This window comes from Loxodonta africana, chromosome 23 (assembly GCF_030014295.1).
Source record: "Loxodonta africana isolate mLoxAfr1 chromosome 23, mLoxAfr1.hap2, whole genome shotgun sequence".
Lineage (NCBI taxonomy): Eukaryota > Metazoa > Chordata > Mammalia > Proboscidea > Elephantidae > Loxodonta > Loxodonta africana.
In genome coordinates, this window is record NC_087364.1 from 19,281,054 (window position 1) to 19,297,518 (window position 16,465).

The 16,465-nt window shown below is 36.5% G+C and overlaps 1 protein-coding gene across 5 annotated transcripts in view; it reads right to left on the reverse strand.

Moving 5' to 3' along the window:
- PAN3 (poly(A) specific ribonuclease subunit PAN3) overlaps window positions 1-16,465 on the reverse strand; it is a 173,093-nt gene that overhangs the window by 43,506 nt on the left and 113,122 nt on the right. For all 5 annotated transcript variants that reach the window (XR_010319105.1, XM_064275300.1, XM_064275299.1 and 2 more), the window contains 3 exons: window positions 3,491-3,732; window positions 995-1,099; window positions 112-169 (listed from right to left, as the gene is read on the reverse strand). Coding sequence is in view for 4 of the 5 variants with exons in the window: in XM_064275300.1 (XP_064131370.1) it covers window positions 112-169; window positions 995-1,099; window positions 3,491-3,732 (405 nt within the window). In the remaining variant the exon portion in view is untranslated. The remainder of the gene's footprint in view (window positions 1-111; window positions 170-994; window positions 1,100-3,490; window positions 3,733-16,465) is intronic.

A 16,465-nucleotide genomic window follows, 5' to 3' on the forward strand; every position in this document is an offset into this window, starting at 1 on the left:
GGAAACATGTTCATAAATGGTAATTAACTATTTTAACACATAAAAACATATACAACCACATGCAAATTATAACATCCTTTAAAAGAAAGGATGAGTCACTTTACTTTTTACCTGGCATATCGGCTTGATCAATTTGAGCCATTGTTATTAAATGTCTGTTGATCAGTTCCTAAAGAAAAAGGAAACGAGTATGTCTAAACATGGCTTCTGAAATCTGGGTTTCCTATTATAACCAAATCACTTAAGTATTAACATTTCCGGTATGCACAGTCTTTGATGCTGAAATCATGAAACGGCATTTCTAACGATGGTAAAATGTTTAAATTCCAGTCCTAGCTAAATGTGCCCATAACTAAGGCTGGACTTAGGTAGCTGTGTTATCATCCAAAGCACAGGACTATCTTTGAGGTTAAACTCAGGGTCTGCTAATCAATACCTCGTTATATAAACATTATACTGGTAGAACTTACTTCTGTGAAACAAAAATAAGACTGAGTGTACACTGCAGTTCTGCATACCAAATGATTTTTTTTAAACAGAATACCTGTTTGAAACAACAATCAGCAACAACAACAACAAAAAACTAAGTTATTTTATAGAACTTACTTTGTAAAATAACAAGCTCTTTTAAAATGAGATTCATTTCTGGGCCAAACTACTTTTTCTTAACCTATGCATATTAGCAAAAAGTGGTCTGAAGGCTAGAAACCATGTAAGTCATTTATATACTTCAAAACTTTTGATTCAAAGAATATGAAGTGCAGAAAGGTGACCCATTTAAACAGGTATTCAATGCTTTATATTCTAACACAAAATTACTTAGTATTCTCTTGAAAACCAGGTTTCCTTATAAAAATATGCCAATTGGAAGGCATAAATTCTATCGGCTTTAGTACAGCAAATCTGATTAAACAACACGAGCTGGAAAGCGCTCTGTTCTTCTCTAAAGCACAGCAGACATGAAGCATTTCCACCAGGAATTCGGAAGGCCTACCTGTCGGAGTTCATCGGCCATGAAGAAGGAAGGTGCGTTTGCTTTTGGTTGCATATAAGCAACATGAGGTGCAGTTGGAGGATAAATATGATAGTTTGGAAATACCTAAAAAGGTAGGGAGGGGGGAGATGCAGTGACAGATGCTTCTCGACTGACAAGCTTCACCACCGTTTTGATCATGTTTTAATCTTAAATGAGAACGAGTTAAAAACTTCAAAGAACAGCTATCACCAGTACACTTTCTGAACAAATTTTCTTTAAAAATAACCTTATATTTTAATATCCAATTTTTTAAAATCTAGTGAGAAAAAAACATTTCTTCAAAATAATAAAAATGTTTCAGTTCCAATGAGAAGGCAAAAGTAGCTCTTCAGAAGAAATGTTATACCAACAGTTTGTAGGTATTTTTTAGAGGCAAATAGAAGAGAGGAAGATAATGAAAGTAACACTGTCCTGGCTGTCTAACTAACTGCCCTCTTGATAGCTTTCTGTGGCCAATCTGAACCAAGTGCTATTTATATTCTTGTTATAAACACTTCAAAATGCAAAAGGAAGGAGGACCAACATACTCTAAACTCAGCAGCATAAGTGAACAGAAGGGTACAACAAGCTATTTACCTTCCAAGCAAACTACAACAGAGTTACTAAATCTGCTTCCAGCTTCTTGCCTTTCATTCTTCTGCTTGTACCCTTACCCCATCCCTTCTCCTTCTCTTTTTCCTCTGCCTCATTCTTCCCTTCGCTGGTCCATGAATACAATATCAAGGTACATTTAAAAATAAGTCTTTAATTGTTTTCATTCTTTCACTTTAAAAGCTGAAACAAACTTTTTTCTCCCCTCGCTTTTAAAAATGAGTTCAACTGATTTCTGTTGCCCTCAGATTATTACCCTGTTCTGGATCTCAAGCAAGAAGTGGTTTTGCAATACTTGTAAGGTGTCCTTTAGTCTATATCCACAGGGAGACTCATACCTCCTTCTCCATGCCTCAGACGGCACAGTTTGGCTCAACTACCTCACGGTTACCATAAGCGTATCTGTAAGAGTGGCTTGAAGAGTAGAAACGTTATAAAACTATGCCACATCTAATCTCATAAAAATAGCTGAGACAGTTTTGTGACCAGCCCCTTTATAAATCAAATTAAATTTGTTCTTTCTACATATATCATGAAATAAAATAAAAATGTAAATAATTGTAAAATATAATAAACAAAAAAAGTAAAACATTGATGAAGTCTTACTTAAAAGAACAAAGGAAGTCTCTGCACCTCAACTGCTTGACTTCTGTTCAGCAATCTGTTCCACGATAGCTTTTGGAAAGTTTTCTGACCAAAGAAAACTATTAACTTTTTTTTTTCACGTAAAAAAAGCACTTCATATGATTTATGGGTACTTTATGAATGTTTTCACATTTAATCTTCATTTTACAAACAGGGAAACAGTCTCAGAGATGATAAAATTCAGGAGTCATAAAGTGAAGGTAGAAATAAGACTTAAAAGTAAAAAAAGAGCTCCTGCCTCTGAAACCTATTCTCTTTCCATTCGAATTGTCTTTCAGCAAAATATTAAACTTAATCGAAATAAATATTTAACTTAGAAGATCAAAATCTGCTTATTAAAATCTAAATACAGTTTTCATATATGTCTATCCTCTATGATTATGTCAAGCGTCTAAGGTTTAGACCAGCGTCCACCATTTTAATGGAATTTGGCTTTCTTATTCATGAGTTCTTCATCTATTACTGATTTTTCTATAGTTGATACAATAATTTTTGAAGATGGACAAGATAATGAACCTAAAAAAGTATAATTAATGGAACATGACAACGCTTTTCTCTCTCTCCTGTCCCCCTCCCCAGGCCACTCATTCACTGAGAAGAATTCTTTCACTCTGGGCATGTTCTTCCTACCTCGGTCTTTGTAGGCATGTTTTTGTTTCGTAATTCTTCTCTCTCTTCATCATCAATACTTTGGTAGCTATTCCCTCATCCACACCCACATCTTGGGCCTATCTCCTCCTTAGCAATGACCTCTTATCACTACACATCACTGTGCTATCCAGAGATTTAGCTATTAAATCACTAAGGCAAGGGTTTATCAGTTTGCTTTCAAAAACTACTGATAAGATACCATCTACATTCTCCAACTTCTTACTACAGATAAAACTATCTATACCCATAAACAAATGTCACTAAACATTCACTCCAGCTCACAGGATTACTAGGTGACCACATAAGTAAAATATGCCATAAAGGACTAGGGTATGAAGATGGTCTCATTCCTGATTAACACCAGATTTGTCCAAAAGGAAAGAGTTATTAATAATGTAGAAGTAAATGACTTTGAAGAGATACAAAGAGACTAGAAATCCCATCGAAGTTAGAAAATTAAATTTGTCACTTTTTCACATCAAAGGAGGAAGAATGGAGTAAAGATCTTCCTGAATAAGTGGGAACTGTTTGAAGAGCGCCATACTGCTTACTTTAACCTAGACATACCATTCCAGTCACAGGTGCTGGAGTTGTGTCTGTATAGAAGTAAGTCGTTCCACCCACAGTTTCCTTTTGGATCACCTGACCAGAAGATGGAGTCTGAGGGTTATTAACAGGTGTAGAGGCACTAGAAGGCACCATGTAGCTGGCTGGATTTGGAGTGTGACTTCTTCTTCGGGGAGCAGGAGACGTATGTGGAGTAATCTTGGGGGAATGCAGAGGGGAAGATCCAGCAGACAGTGACATACCTGAAGAAGATGCAAAAACAGTTCTTAGTGGCATCATCATTAGTTCTAGAGAAAAAAAAAAGTCTGGAAAACAAAATGCAAACATTAATCTGGAAGAAACATCATCTTTAGTAGATGTGAAGTACAAAGATAAAGGGCATCATTTCATTTTGTTTTGTGTTTGGGAAAGCTATCATCAGTGCAAGTAAAAACTAGTTTCTTTTTCAAATGTTGGCATTTCTAAATAAACTATCAAAAGTATTGCAAGAATAGTCTCCTCCATATCAAGGTTTACATCAGAAACTTTAACAGTTAAGAGTCACCAATAATTTAGTAACTAATTAAAGGGAAAGTGGAAAAGAAAAAGTCTTTCTTTCATTAAAGCACAATGCCTTTTCAAAGTATCATTTAACAGTATGCCTATTAACAAAAAATACCCATTTCCAAAAGATTACAGTATTAAAAATTCAAACTATCTAATGAAGACTTACTAGATGTCTTTCAGCCAATTAACACAGGATTATTTGGAAAAGGGCAAAAAAGTAATGCTTTTTTGAAATGCATGGTAGCTTAAACACATTTTTTAAATCAAGCAATATACCGTTTTGAGGCCTTTTGTCTTTAATTCTAAATAGGTATACACTAAAACTAATTAAAATTTCCCCAGATGCACATTTTTTATTAAAATTAAACCAACAGAACCATACTCTAGTTAAGTTTTACTCAGCCACAACAAATAAGAAAGCATCAAGGCAGAGCCCGATCTATTAGGTATTGTGAAGAAAGGGAAAGGACCATGGTCTTTACTCTTCAGGAGATTCCAAACTAGCTGAGAAAACAAGACCAGGTCTCACGTAAAAGACACAAAACGACTTCAAAAATACTCAAATATAAATTAATATACCAAAAACTAGATACATAAATGCAGATGAAAATAAAGCTGAGTAGAGTTCATCACAGGCTTAACTGAGGTGATCAGTTCTGAGCAGGGACTGCAACTGCTATCTATAATGCCAGTAACACTTCTGGAAAAATTAGCTTATCCAGGAACTGTTTTCTGACTCTTTGGGAAACACCTAAGCCCTTTCACCTATGAAGTAATATTGCTGCCTGACAACCCAAGCAAGGAGTTACCAAAATGCCTCTGGCCAGGGATATGATTTCAATTTCTAACAACTCGTAAAACGCTAACATTATATTTTCTGAAAATATAGGGGAACAACAACAACAAAAAAAAGCTGAGAACTAAAATAACGCTTAACTTTTCCTTGGATAACCTTTTGTACTTTCTGAAGAGTCTAGATGTAATTATTTCATGTGATTTTCGAGCAACTCAGTGAGTAGATAGGTAAGTGAGGTAGGTCAGGTTATGAGCACAATGGTACACATCAGATTTTACAAGTATGGAGCTTTTATTACTTGACCAAGGACATATGTGATAAAGTCAACAGTAAAACCAGGACTCAACCCCACGTCTCGGATTCCCAGTCCACTACTACTCTTGCTATAACACAATGTCTTCTACAGTGATATTAAAATGAACCAGTAATTCTTAAGTATATCTTTAAATTGATCTAAGAGAAATCTTTAAAAATCGAAAACCCTTAAAAAAAAAAGTGAAGTGATTTTATTAATATATGAGCTTAATTTTTCTTTTTTTAAACTGTTCCACACTTCTGCTTTTATCTAACTCTATATTACACATTTAATCTGCAGGCTAATCTATGTCGCAAAAACTGGGAGGATAATTCAGCTATTTTCAAAGGATTAGTGCTCCCCACTTACCTAACATGAAATGTATTTAGGTAGTTTTCCCTAAAGCCAGTCTCTAAGCCTTTCCAATAAGAAACTATTTAAGTCATCAGAGATGAATACATGTGTTTACTACCTTTAAATTAAACAACAGCAACAAATACGGAAACCAATTCCTGAGTACTTTTCATGTGCCAGGCACTAATCTAGTGTTTTACATACATTGGTCTATTTAATCCTCACAACAACCCTGTGAGGTAGGCATATCATATTTCATTTTACAGAGGAGGAAACTTACTTTAAAAGACCAAAAAGAATTTCTTTAAGGACAAACATAGGTTATCGAACAACAGAATCAAGATTCAGACTCAGGTCTAGTTGATGCAAAAACTGTGCTCTTTGCCAATATACTATACAGTTGTCCAATTCCTACAACTTATGACCTTACAACAGGGGACCCACTACGCTTTTCAGCAGCATTAGTATGAGGAAGAGGTGTAGCACGGGGTGGAAGGAAAGACTCTGACACCAAAGTAGGTATATAAGTGGGACAAAAGGTAGGCTCTAAGGCTGAACACATGGTAAAAGATGACCAAAAACAATCTAATGTCAGTTAAGAAAGAAATTGTATAGTAGGATTTACACTTTGAAAATAACAAGCTTTCTCCTAAGAGTTTCCAATTTTGTGAAGTTATTATAATATAAAGCTTTAGCACTGAAGTTTATGTTCGTGTATCTGGGCTGAAGCAGCCTAGAAGACAACTCAGTTATTTAAACACATTCACAATAAAACATGCGTTAACAGTAAGCATCACCACCCGTAAGGGTAGCAGGACATTAAATTGTACAGAAAGCTAGAAAAGAAACTAAACCCTAAATTACTAAAACAACAAATGTAGTCATAAAAGACACAGCTTTGTGCCACTGGCATATTTTACAAACGTGTTAAAGAACTGAGTAAAACTATCCACCTATCTGTATTTAATATCGTGAAGAAAATAACCACAAAGTATTCAATATTAACTGCCTACACACCACATTAAATTATACACAGCACAGAAGAGTAGAATCGTACTACAGAATCAAGTAGTTAAAAGTAATGGTGCTGAATTAATACATACAGATTCTGCCAAAAGCAAGGGAAGTTCTCTTCAAAATTAAGAATGCAGTTAAAAATGACATCTTCCATTGGGCATTGCTTAATGGTTAACCATGGGAATCTTTTGCTTAAAAAGAGTCTAAAAGGGTTTCTGGAATCAATTTGATATAATAAAGCTGAAGGTTTTCAACTAATGATGCATACCAGATACATTATGATCTTTGGTTGTTTTTAGGTGCCATCGAGTAGATTCCGACTCACAGAGATACCATGTGACAGTGTAGAACTCCCCCATTGGGTTTTCTAGGCTGTAAATCTTTATGGAAGTGGATCGTCAGCTCTTTTTCCTGCACAGCTGCTGAGTGAGTTTGAATTGCTGACCCTTTGGTTATCAGCAGAGCACCTAACCGTTGTGCCACCAGGGCTCCTCATACATTATGATTCAAAACCAAAAAAAAAAAAAAAACAAAAAACCCCTTTGCCGTTGAGTCGATTCCGACTCATAGCGACCCTATAAGACAGAGCAGAACTGCCCCATAGAGTTTCCACAGAGCATCTGGTGGATTCGAACTGCTGACCCCCATGAGGGCTCCATACATTATGACAGTAAGATAATTCTTCCTGACTAATTCGTGATTTTATTTCCCTCCCACGTAACTATTCTTTTGTAACTTGTATCTTGACATGTTGGTGGGGAGGGATAGGAGGCTGGAGGGGGGGCGCCTTATGCGTGGTTTTTATATCACCCTGATATTAACTGATAATCACCAAAACACTTAAGTAAATACAGTAACACAGAGCAGAGTCAATCTAGAAGAATGCTAAATTAGAAATTTCACTTTTGTATTTTATTTATATTCTTGTAATTTACTGTTAGAATGGCATTTTGGTGACATCATGACACAACAATTACATTGTAACTTCTTATTAAGTGAATATGGAAACCCTGGTGGCGTAGTGGTTAACAGCTACGGCTGCTAACCAAAAGGCTGACAGTTCAAATCCGCCAGGCGCTCCTTGGAAACTCTATGGGGCAGTTCTACTCTGTGCTATAGGGTTGCTATAAGTTGGAATCAACTCGACGGCAACGGGTCTTAAGCAAATATGCAAACAGATATTTAAGGCATGTATGATAAATTAATTGTTTGGGACATTTGAATAACTCTTCTTAAAAGTACCCAACTCAAATACAAGTGAGGAACAATATAGGAATGCCCAATGGGTGAATTCACTGGAACAAAGTAAAGAAATGAGATACAAAAAATCTTAAGGCTCATTTATGGAATATATTAGGGAGACAAACGTGTTGCTGTTTTTGGATGATATGAGTCCATACCTGGAAAATTAACAAAAAAGACACTTGTAAACAACAGAATTCACTAAAGTCAATGGTTACAACACTAATATAGGTATCAAATCAACAGTCTTCCTAGACACAACCAACCAGTTAGGGCAATAGTGGTTCCGGAAGATGACAGACTGAACTAATCTGGATACCCTCCCTGACACTGCAACTACCTCGAACTGCCAAGATAAAATACTATACCCCAAAATTTAAAAATACAGCTGAGATTAAAAACAAACAAGCGAACAAAAAATTCCAAGAGCCAGAAACTAAGGCAGAATTTAAAGCCAAGCAAGAAGTTATGCTGTGGGAGGTTTGGAAGATCATAACCTAAACTAAATATAGTCTCTATGGCTGAGGCTTTAATGCAGATCAAACATGGCCTCGAGCTCATAAAATGTGGAGAAATGGACCTAAAACCAATTCGTGTAAAGCCTGGACTCTGGAAGGCTGCACCATATCAACCCTTAAAAGTAAAAGGGGAATTTGTCTGTGGAGTGAGATGGAGGAAAGGGAGGAGAGTCGGGGTGGTGTTTGAAGAAAAATGGAAACCCTAAGCCTGTAACATTATGCATAGGTGTAAGAGTGAAAATTCCCATGAGACTGTGTGTTAGAAGAATCCCAATGAAAAATGAACATAAAACTTTAATCTACACTGGTAAACCCCTGGGATACCTGGATGAAGCAAACACGAGACTTTGGATTTTAAACACTTGAACACTTTCACAACCCAAAGCACACAGGACCTCCTCTCCCCAGAAAATAATCTCACTTCAGAGAACTCAATCAAAATGAGAATCAAGCATATACAATATACTTGAGAATTAGCACCCAATGAACAAGAATCCCAGATAATAAAACCATATAAAACGATTATAAAATAACTACAACTAAAATGATTAAGGACATGAGAGAATGAATGTCAACCACAATAAAAAGACAGGACATTATATGAGACTAAAATCCATTTTATTTTTAAGAATAAACTAGACTCTAAAAATAAGAAATATAATCATTAAAATTAAAGGGGGGAAAAAAGAGAGACGTTAAATAGCAAAGCAGATACAAAGACAGAAAATGTAATCAGAAGGATGTGAATCTAGGAATAAAATATGTAAAATAAAAAAGAGTGGTAAAGAGACAGAAAAGTCCCTGTGTGGCACAAACACTATGTGCTTGATTGCTAACCTAAAGGTTGGTGGTTCGAATCCACCCAGCAGCTCCACAGAAGAAATGCCTGGCAATCTGTTTCCATAAACATTACAGCCAAGAAAACTCTATACAGCAGTTCTATTCTGTAACACATGGAGTCACCGTGAAGTCAGAATAGAATAGGGCAGAATAGGTTTGGTTTTTTTGTACGGTTCTGTTTTAAGAGACACAAAGGACAAAATGAGAAGGTGAATTTGTAGGAGAAAAGACAAAGAATATTGGAAAAGCAATATTTAAAGAAAACAGGTCTGTGCTTTTTCAAGAACTAACTTACCACATAAATGCTCAACCAAGAAGTCCTAGAGCTCTGAACAGAATAAACAGAAATAAATCCTTATTGACACACTGCATGAAACTAAAATACATGGAAATGGAAATGTATTTTAGCCTATTTATATAATGTCCTGCTCTTCTATTATGGTTGATACTTCTTCTCTTCTGTCCTTAATCATTTTAGCTCTAATTATTTTATTACCTGTTTTATGTGGTTCTATTACCTGGGATTCTTGTTCATGGAATACAAGATAAAATCTTAAAAGCTACCGGAAAAGGAATAACCTATGTAAAAAAGAACAACAATTACACTAACAGTAACATGACACAATGAAATAATATATTAAAAATAAGGAAGAAAAATAATGGTCATCTTGAAATGTTATACACAATTTATAAATGAGGAGAAAGAGACATATTAAGGGTTTGTCACTTAGTCCTCCTTGGTGAAAGAACAATTAAAGGATCAACTTCAGTAAAAAGAAAACTCCTTTCCACACACACACACACACACACACAAAAAGCATGGAAATTAAGAACATGTGGGTAAATCTGAATAAGCATTAACAGTAAAAGCAGAACAATTCATCTGAGATAACTTAAAGTGAAAGTATAACTAAAATTTTAGACACCTGTAACACCGAAAAAAGAGCAGGAAGGGTCAAAGTAAGAGCATTAAATATACTTGTATTAATATTTTTATCTCCTCCCACTTTAGACTTAGTGAAGCACGCAATGGTAAAAATCTAGGGATGACCTCTACAAAAAACAGAAACATGTAACATCTAACTACTACCTCACAACATATGTGAAAACATATGTGAAATCAAAGACCTAAATATTAAGAGCTAAAATCATAAAACTCTTAGAAGAAAACGTAGGTTTAAACTTTCGTGACCTTGGGTTATATAATAGTTTCTTAGTTAAACCCACTGCTGTCCAGTTGATTCTGACTCATAGTGACCCTACAGTTATAACGCCCAAAACACAAGTAACCAAGGGAAACAATAGTTAATCTGTACTTTATCAAAATTGGAAAGCCTGGTGGCGTAGCACTTAAGTGCTACAGCTGCTAACCAACAGGTCAGCAGTTCGAATCCACTAGGCGCTCCTTGGAAACTCTATGGGGCAGTTCTATTCTGTCCTATAGGGTTGCTATAAGTCGGAATCGACTTGACGGCAATGGGTTTTGGTTTCATCAAAATTACAGCCTTTTCTGTCTTCAAGGGACACTCTCAAGAAGCAAAAAAACAACCCACAGAATGGGAGAAAATATTTGCAATTCATGTATCTGACAAGAGTCTGTTGTTGTTAGGTGCCATGAAATCAATTCCAACTCATAGGGACCCTATTGGACACAGCAGAGCTGCCCCATAGGGTTTCCAAGGAGCAGCTGGTGGATTTGAACTGCTGACCTTTTGATTAGCAGCCAAGCTCTTAACCACTATGCCACCAGGGCTCTGGTAAGAGTCTAGTGTGCTAAGTTATAAAGAGCTCTTTAAAATTCAACAATAAAAAAACCAAATAATCCAAACTAAAAAATGGACAAAAGATATGAACAAACATTTCTCCAAAGAAATTCAAATAGCCAATAAGTACATGAAAAAGCTCATCATCATTAGTCATTAAACCAAACCAAAATCAAGCCCGTTGCCGACGAGTTGGTCATGACTCATAATGACCCTACAGAACAGAGCAGAACTGCCCCATAGAGTTCCCAAAGAGCGCCTGGTGGCTTTGAACTGCCGACCTTTTGGTTTGCAGCCATAGTATTTAACCACTATACCACCAGGGTTTCCGTCATTAGGGAAATGCAAATCAAAGGCACAATGCACTACCATTTCACACCCACTAAGGAGGCCATAATCAAAAAGATGGGCAATAAAAAGTGTTAGTGAGGATGTGGAGAATTTAGAACCCTTACAGACTGTTGGTGGGAATGTAAAATGGCGCAGTCATTGTGGAAAGCAGTTTGGCAGGTCCTCAAAAAGTTCAACATACAGTTACCATATGACCCAGCAATTCTACTCCTAGGTATATTATCCAAGAGAACTGAAAACATACATTCATACAAAAACTTGTACACGAAGGTTCATAGTAGCATGACAGCCGAAAAGTTGAAATAGCCAAAATGTCTACCAACTGATAAATAGATAAAAATAGTGACGTATTCATGCAACGAAATGTGACTTAGCTGTAAAAAGAAAATACTGATACACACTAAAACATGCAAGAACTCTGAAAATATTATACTAAGTGAAAGCCAGACATGAAAGGGCAACATATTATATGGTTCTATTTATATGAAATGTCCATCATAGGCAAATCCCTAAAGACAGGAAGTTTATTAATGGTTGCCAGGAACTGGGATGAATTGGAAATGACTGCTAATGCATACCAGGTTGTTTTTTAGGATGATGGAAATCTTGTAGAATTAAATACTGGTAATGGTTGTGAATATACTAAAAAGCAATGAATTTGATACTTTAACAGGGTGAATTTTATGATACGTGAAATAGCTCAAAAAAAAAAAAAAAAAACCAAAAACTTAATGTCCAAATCATTGTTAGGGGTGGGGATCAAGAAAACTCCATTAATCCAACATAGGGGAAGGGGCAATAAAAATAAGAAACGATTTATGTTAATTAGCAATAAAAGTATAAAATTAAAAATATGAAAACATTAGAAATATACTGACAAATATAAAAGATAACTTAAACAACTGGAACTAAGTACCCATAGTCATTTGTTACCATGTTATCAATTCTACCCTAAACTAATATAAAAATACCACTCCAGTTCAATGGAAATGTCAACAGAATTTTTTTTTCAATTGGACAAGCTAATTAATTACATCTGTGTGAAAAAATAAACACTGAGAATAGCCAGGAAAATTACAGAAGAAAGAAAAATAAGGAAAGGAGGACAAAGAAAAAGAAAGAAGAAAAAAAAAATGAGGGTGAACAAAGAAGGGAGGTATAACCTCATCAACAGAATAAGGCACCAACAGTGACCTCAAACACACATGAAAAAAATCAGCACGATATAAAAGTGGTATTTCAAACTTCAGGAGAAAAGATGGACTACTTAGGAATCAGGAATGATAACTTGCTAGCCATTACTATGTAACTGAATGAGTACAGATACAAACGGATGATTATTTAGACAAAATAAATGAAAGCTAAATACACATTTCATTCTTTACACCCAAATAAATTTCAGATGATTGAATATTTAATAGTTTAAATATTAAATATGAAAGCTCTCAAAGAGGATTTTTTAAAAATATGTTATGAAGACACAAAATCTAGAAACCAAAAAATAAAATGTTAATTCTTTGAAAAATAAAAATTTCTATACAGCTAAAAAAGAAATTTGCAACATTTACTAAAGAGCAAATACACTTACTAAAAGGAGCCCTAGTGGTGCAGTGGTTAAGCACTCAGTTGCTAACCGAAAGGTCGGCAGTTCAAACCCACCAGCTGCTACGAGCAAGGTATGGCAGTCTGCTTCACATCTGGACATCTGGGTCTTAAAAGTTAGCAAGCAGCCGTGTAAGATGTATTAACTGGTCCCAATCTACCTGGAGCAAAGGAGAATGAAGAACACCAAAGACATAAGGAAAATATGAGCCCAAGAGACAGAAAGGGCCACATAAACAAGAAACTCCATCAGCCTGAGACCAGAAGAACTAGACGGTGCCCAGCTCCCACCAATGACCGCCCTGACAGGGAATCCCATCCACAACAGACAGACCCTGATGGAGTGAGAAAAAAGTGGAGTACAGAACTCAAATTCTAGTAAGAAGACCAGAACTGACGGTCTGACTGAGACTGGAGGGACCCTAGAAGACATGGCTCCCAGACTCTCTGTTAGCCCAGAACTAAAACCATTCCCGAAGCCAATTCTTCGGACAAAGATTAGACTGGACTATAAGATATAAAACGATACTGGTCAAGAGTGTGCTTCTTGGCTCAAGTAGACACACGAGACTAAATGTGCAGCTCCTGTCCAGATGGGAGATGAGTGAAGGCAGAAGGGGACAGGAGCCGGTTGAATGGACATGAGAAAAACAGGGTAGAGGGGAGGAGTGTGTTGTCACATTGTAGGGAGAGCAACTAGGGTCACAAAACAATGTGTGTGTAAGTTTTTATATGAAAAACTGACTTGACCCAATTAAAAATTGGGCAAAGGATATGAACACACACTTCACTAAAGAAGATATTCGGGTGGCTAACAGATACATGAGAAAATGCAAATTAAAACTACGATGAGATTCCATCTCACTCCAACAAGGCTGGCATTAATCCAAAAAACACAAAATAATAAATGTTGGAGAAGCTGCGGAGGGACTGAACTCTTATACACTGCTGGTGGGAATGTAAAATGGTACAACCACTTTGGAAATCTATCTGGCGTTTTCTTAAAAAGTTAGAAATAGAACTACCATACAACCCAGAGATCCCACTCCTCGGAATATATCCTAGAGAAATAAGAGCCTTTACACCAACAGACACATGCACATCCATGTTTATTGCAGCTCTGTTTACAATAGCAAAAAGCTGGTAGCAACCAAGGTGTCCATCAATGGATGAATGGATAAATAAATTATGATATATTCACACAATGGAATACTATGCATCGATAAAGGACAGTGATGAATCTGTGAAACATTTCATAACATGGAGGGACCTAGAAGGCATTATGCTGAGTGAAATTAGTCAGATGCAAAAGGACAAATATTGTATAAGAGCACTATTATAAAAAAAAAAAGATCTTGAGAAACAGTATAAATGGAGAAGAACACATTCTTTTGTGGTTACGAGGGGGGGAGGGAGGGAAGGAGGGTGGGAGAGGGTTATTTACTGATTAGTAGATAAGAACTACTTTAGGTGAAGGGAAGGACAATACTCAATACATGGAAGGTCAGCTCAACTGGACTGGACCAAAAGCAAAGAAGTTTCCGGGATAAACTGAATGCTTCGAAGGTCAGCGGAGCAAGGCTGGGGTTTGGGGACTATGGCTTAAGGGGACTTCTAAGTCAACTGGCAAAATAAATTCTATTATAAAAACATTCTGCATCCCACTTTGAAGTGTGGCCTCTGGGGTCTTAAATGCTAACAAGTGGCCATCTAAGATGCATCAATTGGTCTCAACCCACCTGGATCAACGGAGAACGAAGAACACGAAGGTCACACGATAACTATGAGCCCAAGAGACAGAAAGGGCTACATGAACCAGAGACTTACATCATCCTGAGACCAGAAGAACTAGATGGTGCCCGGCTACAACCGATGACTGCCCTCACAGGGAGCACAACAGAGAACCCCTGAGGGAGCAGGAGATCAGTGGGATGCAGACCCCAAATTCTCATAAAAAGACCAGACTTAATGGTGTGACTGAGACTAGAAGAATCCCGGCGGTCATGGTCCCCAAACCTTCTGTTGGCCCAGGTCAGGAACCATTCCTGAAGACAACTCATCAGACATGGAAGGGACTGGACAATGGGTTGGAGAAAGATGCTGATGAAGAGTGAGCTACTTGTATCAGGTGGACACTTGAGACTGTGTTGGCATCTCCTGTCTGGAGGGGAGATGGGAGGGTAGAGAGGGTTAGAAACTGGCAGAACGGTCACGAAAGGAGAGGCTGGAAGGAGGGAGCAGGATGACTCATCAGGGGGAGAGTAAATGGGAGTATGGAGTAAGGCGTGTATAAGTTCGTATGTGACTGACTTGATTTGTCAACTTTCACTTAAAGCACAATCAACGAATCAATCATAAAAAAGACTACAGCCTTGGAAACCCTATGCGGCAGTTCTACTCTGTCCTACGGGGTCACTACGAGTCAGAATTGACTCAACGGCAATGGGTATGTTTAATATATAAAATTGCTAAAACCATTAAGAAAATAACAACCAACAGAAAATGGACAAATTATACAACTAGCCAGTTCATAGAAAATTAAATGCCTCACAAGGTGCTCTCATGTTCATTGATAACTGAAGAGGCACAAATTAAAACTAGCATACCATCTGGCTTTCTTCTCTGATTGGCACAGATTAAAAAAAGGTTTAATGAGACAATTATTAAAGGCATAGATGGTATATTTTGTTATCATTTGTTATGATCTCTTTTGGAAAACAATTTGGCAATACCTATTAACTAAGACTTTCTTACTGGCACAATAATGGTAAACGATCCAAACAATAAAGAGTAATAAAATGAAAAACAAAAGCCATGAGCTCCGTAAAAGTGGAAATTTTTGTCTTCCTCATTCTTTACGGCCCAAAAGGGTCAATCAATATGCGTGTCATGAATGAATGCTAAGGTTACTTTTAAATTTCTTCCATGAAGGAAAACAAAAACAATACTTCCTTTTCTCAAAGAAGTTAAAAAAGGGTGTCATCTCAGAAATGAAAGCATCTGAGATCACAAAGTGAAGACCATCCTAACTAGGAAAATATTAGAAACATTCCTTTTAAAATTGGGAATAAGACAAAAATGTCTACCATGACCACCTCTAAACACATCACTGTACTAAAGGCCCAAGTCAACACAATAAGAAGAAATTAAAGCAGAAAGGATTGTGAAGGAAGAAATAAAACTATCATTCTTCATAAATAATATAACGGTACAAATACAGGATCTATAAACTACAAGAAATAATACTTTATCAAGGTGTTTAGCATACAAAAGTCAACTGCATTATCTAATTAAAAATAGAAAAAAAATTTTTTCAAAATACAAATTATAATAACAACAAAGTACCTAGGAATAAATCTAACAAAATACGCTTAAGACCTGAACTCAGGAAGTTAGAAAACTTAGCAGAAAGACATTAAAGAAGACCTGGGTAAAAAACATGGAAACAGTCCATGTTCATGGATAGGAAGGCATTATTTTAATGAGGATTCTCTTCAACTTTATCTAAACACCCAAGACAACTTCCCTGAAGACATCATGCTGCTTCGTGTGCCCACACATCTCTAAAGCAGTTTCCTCCTCTAACACCTTAGCAGCAGCCCTCCTCACCACCATCAAATTCTCTAAATCCTACCCTCATGGAAAATTCCA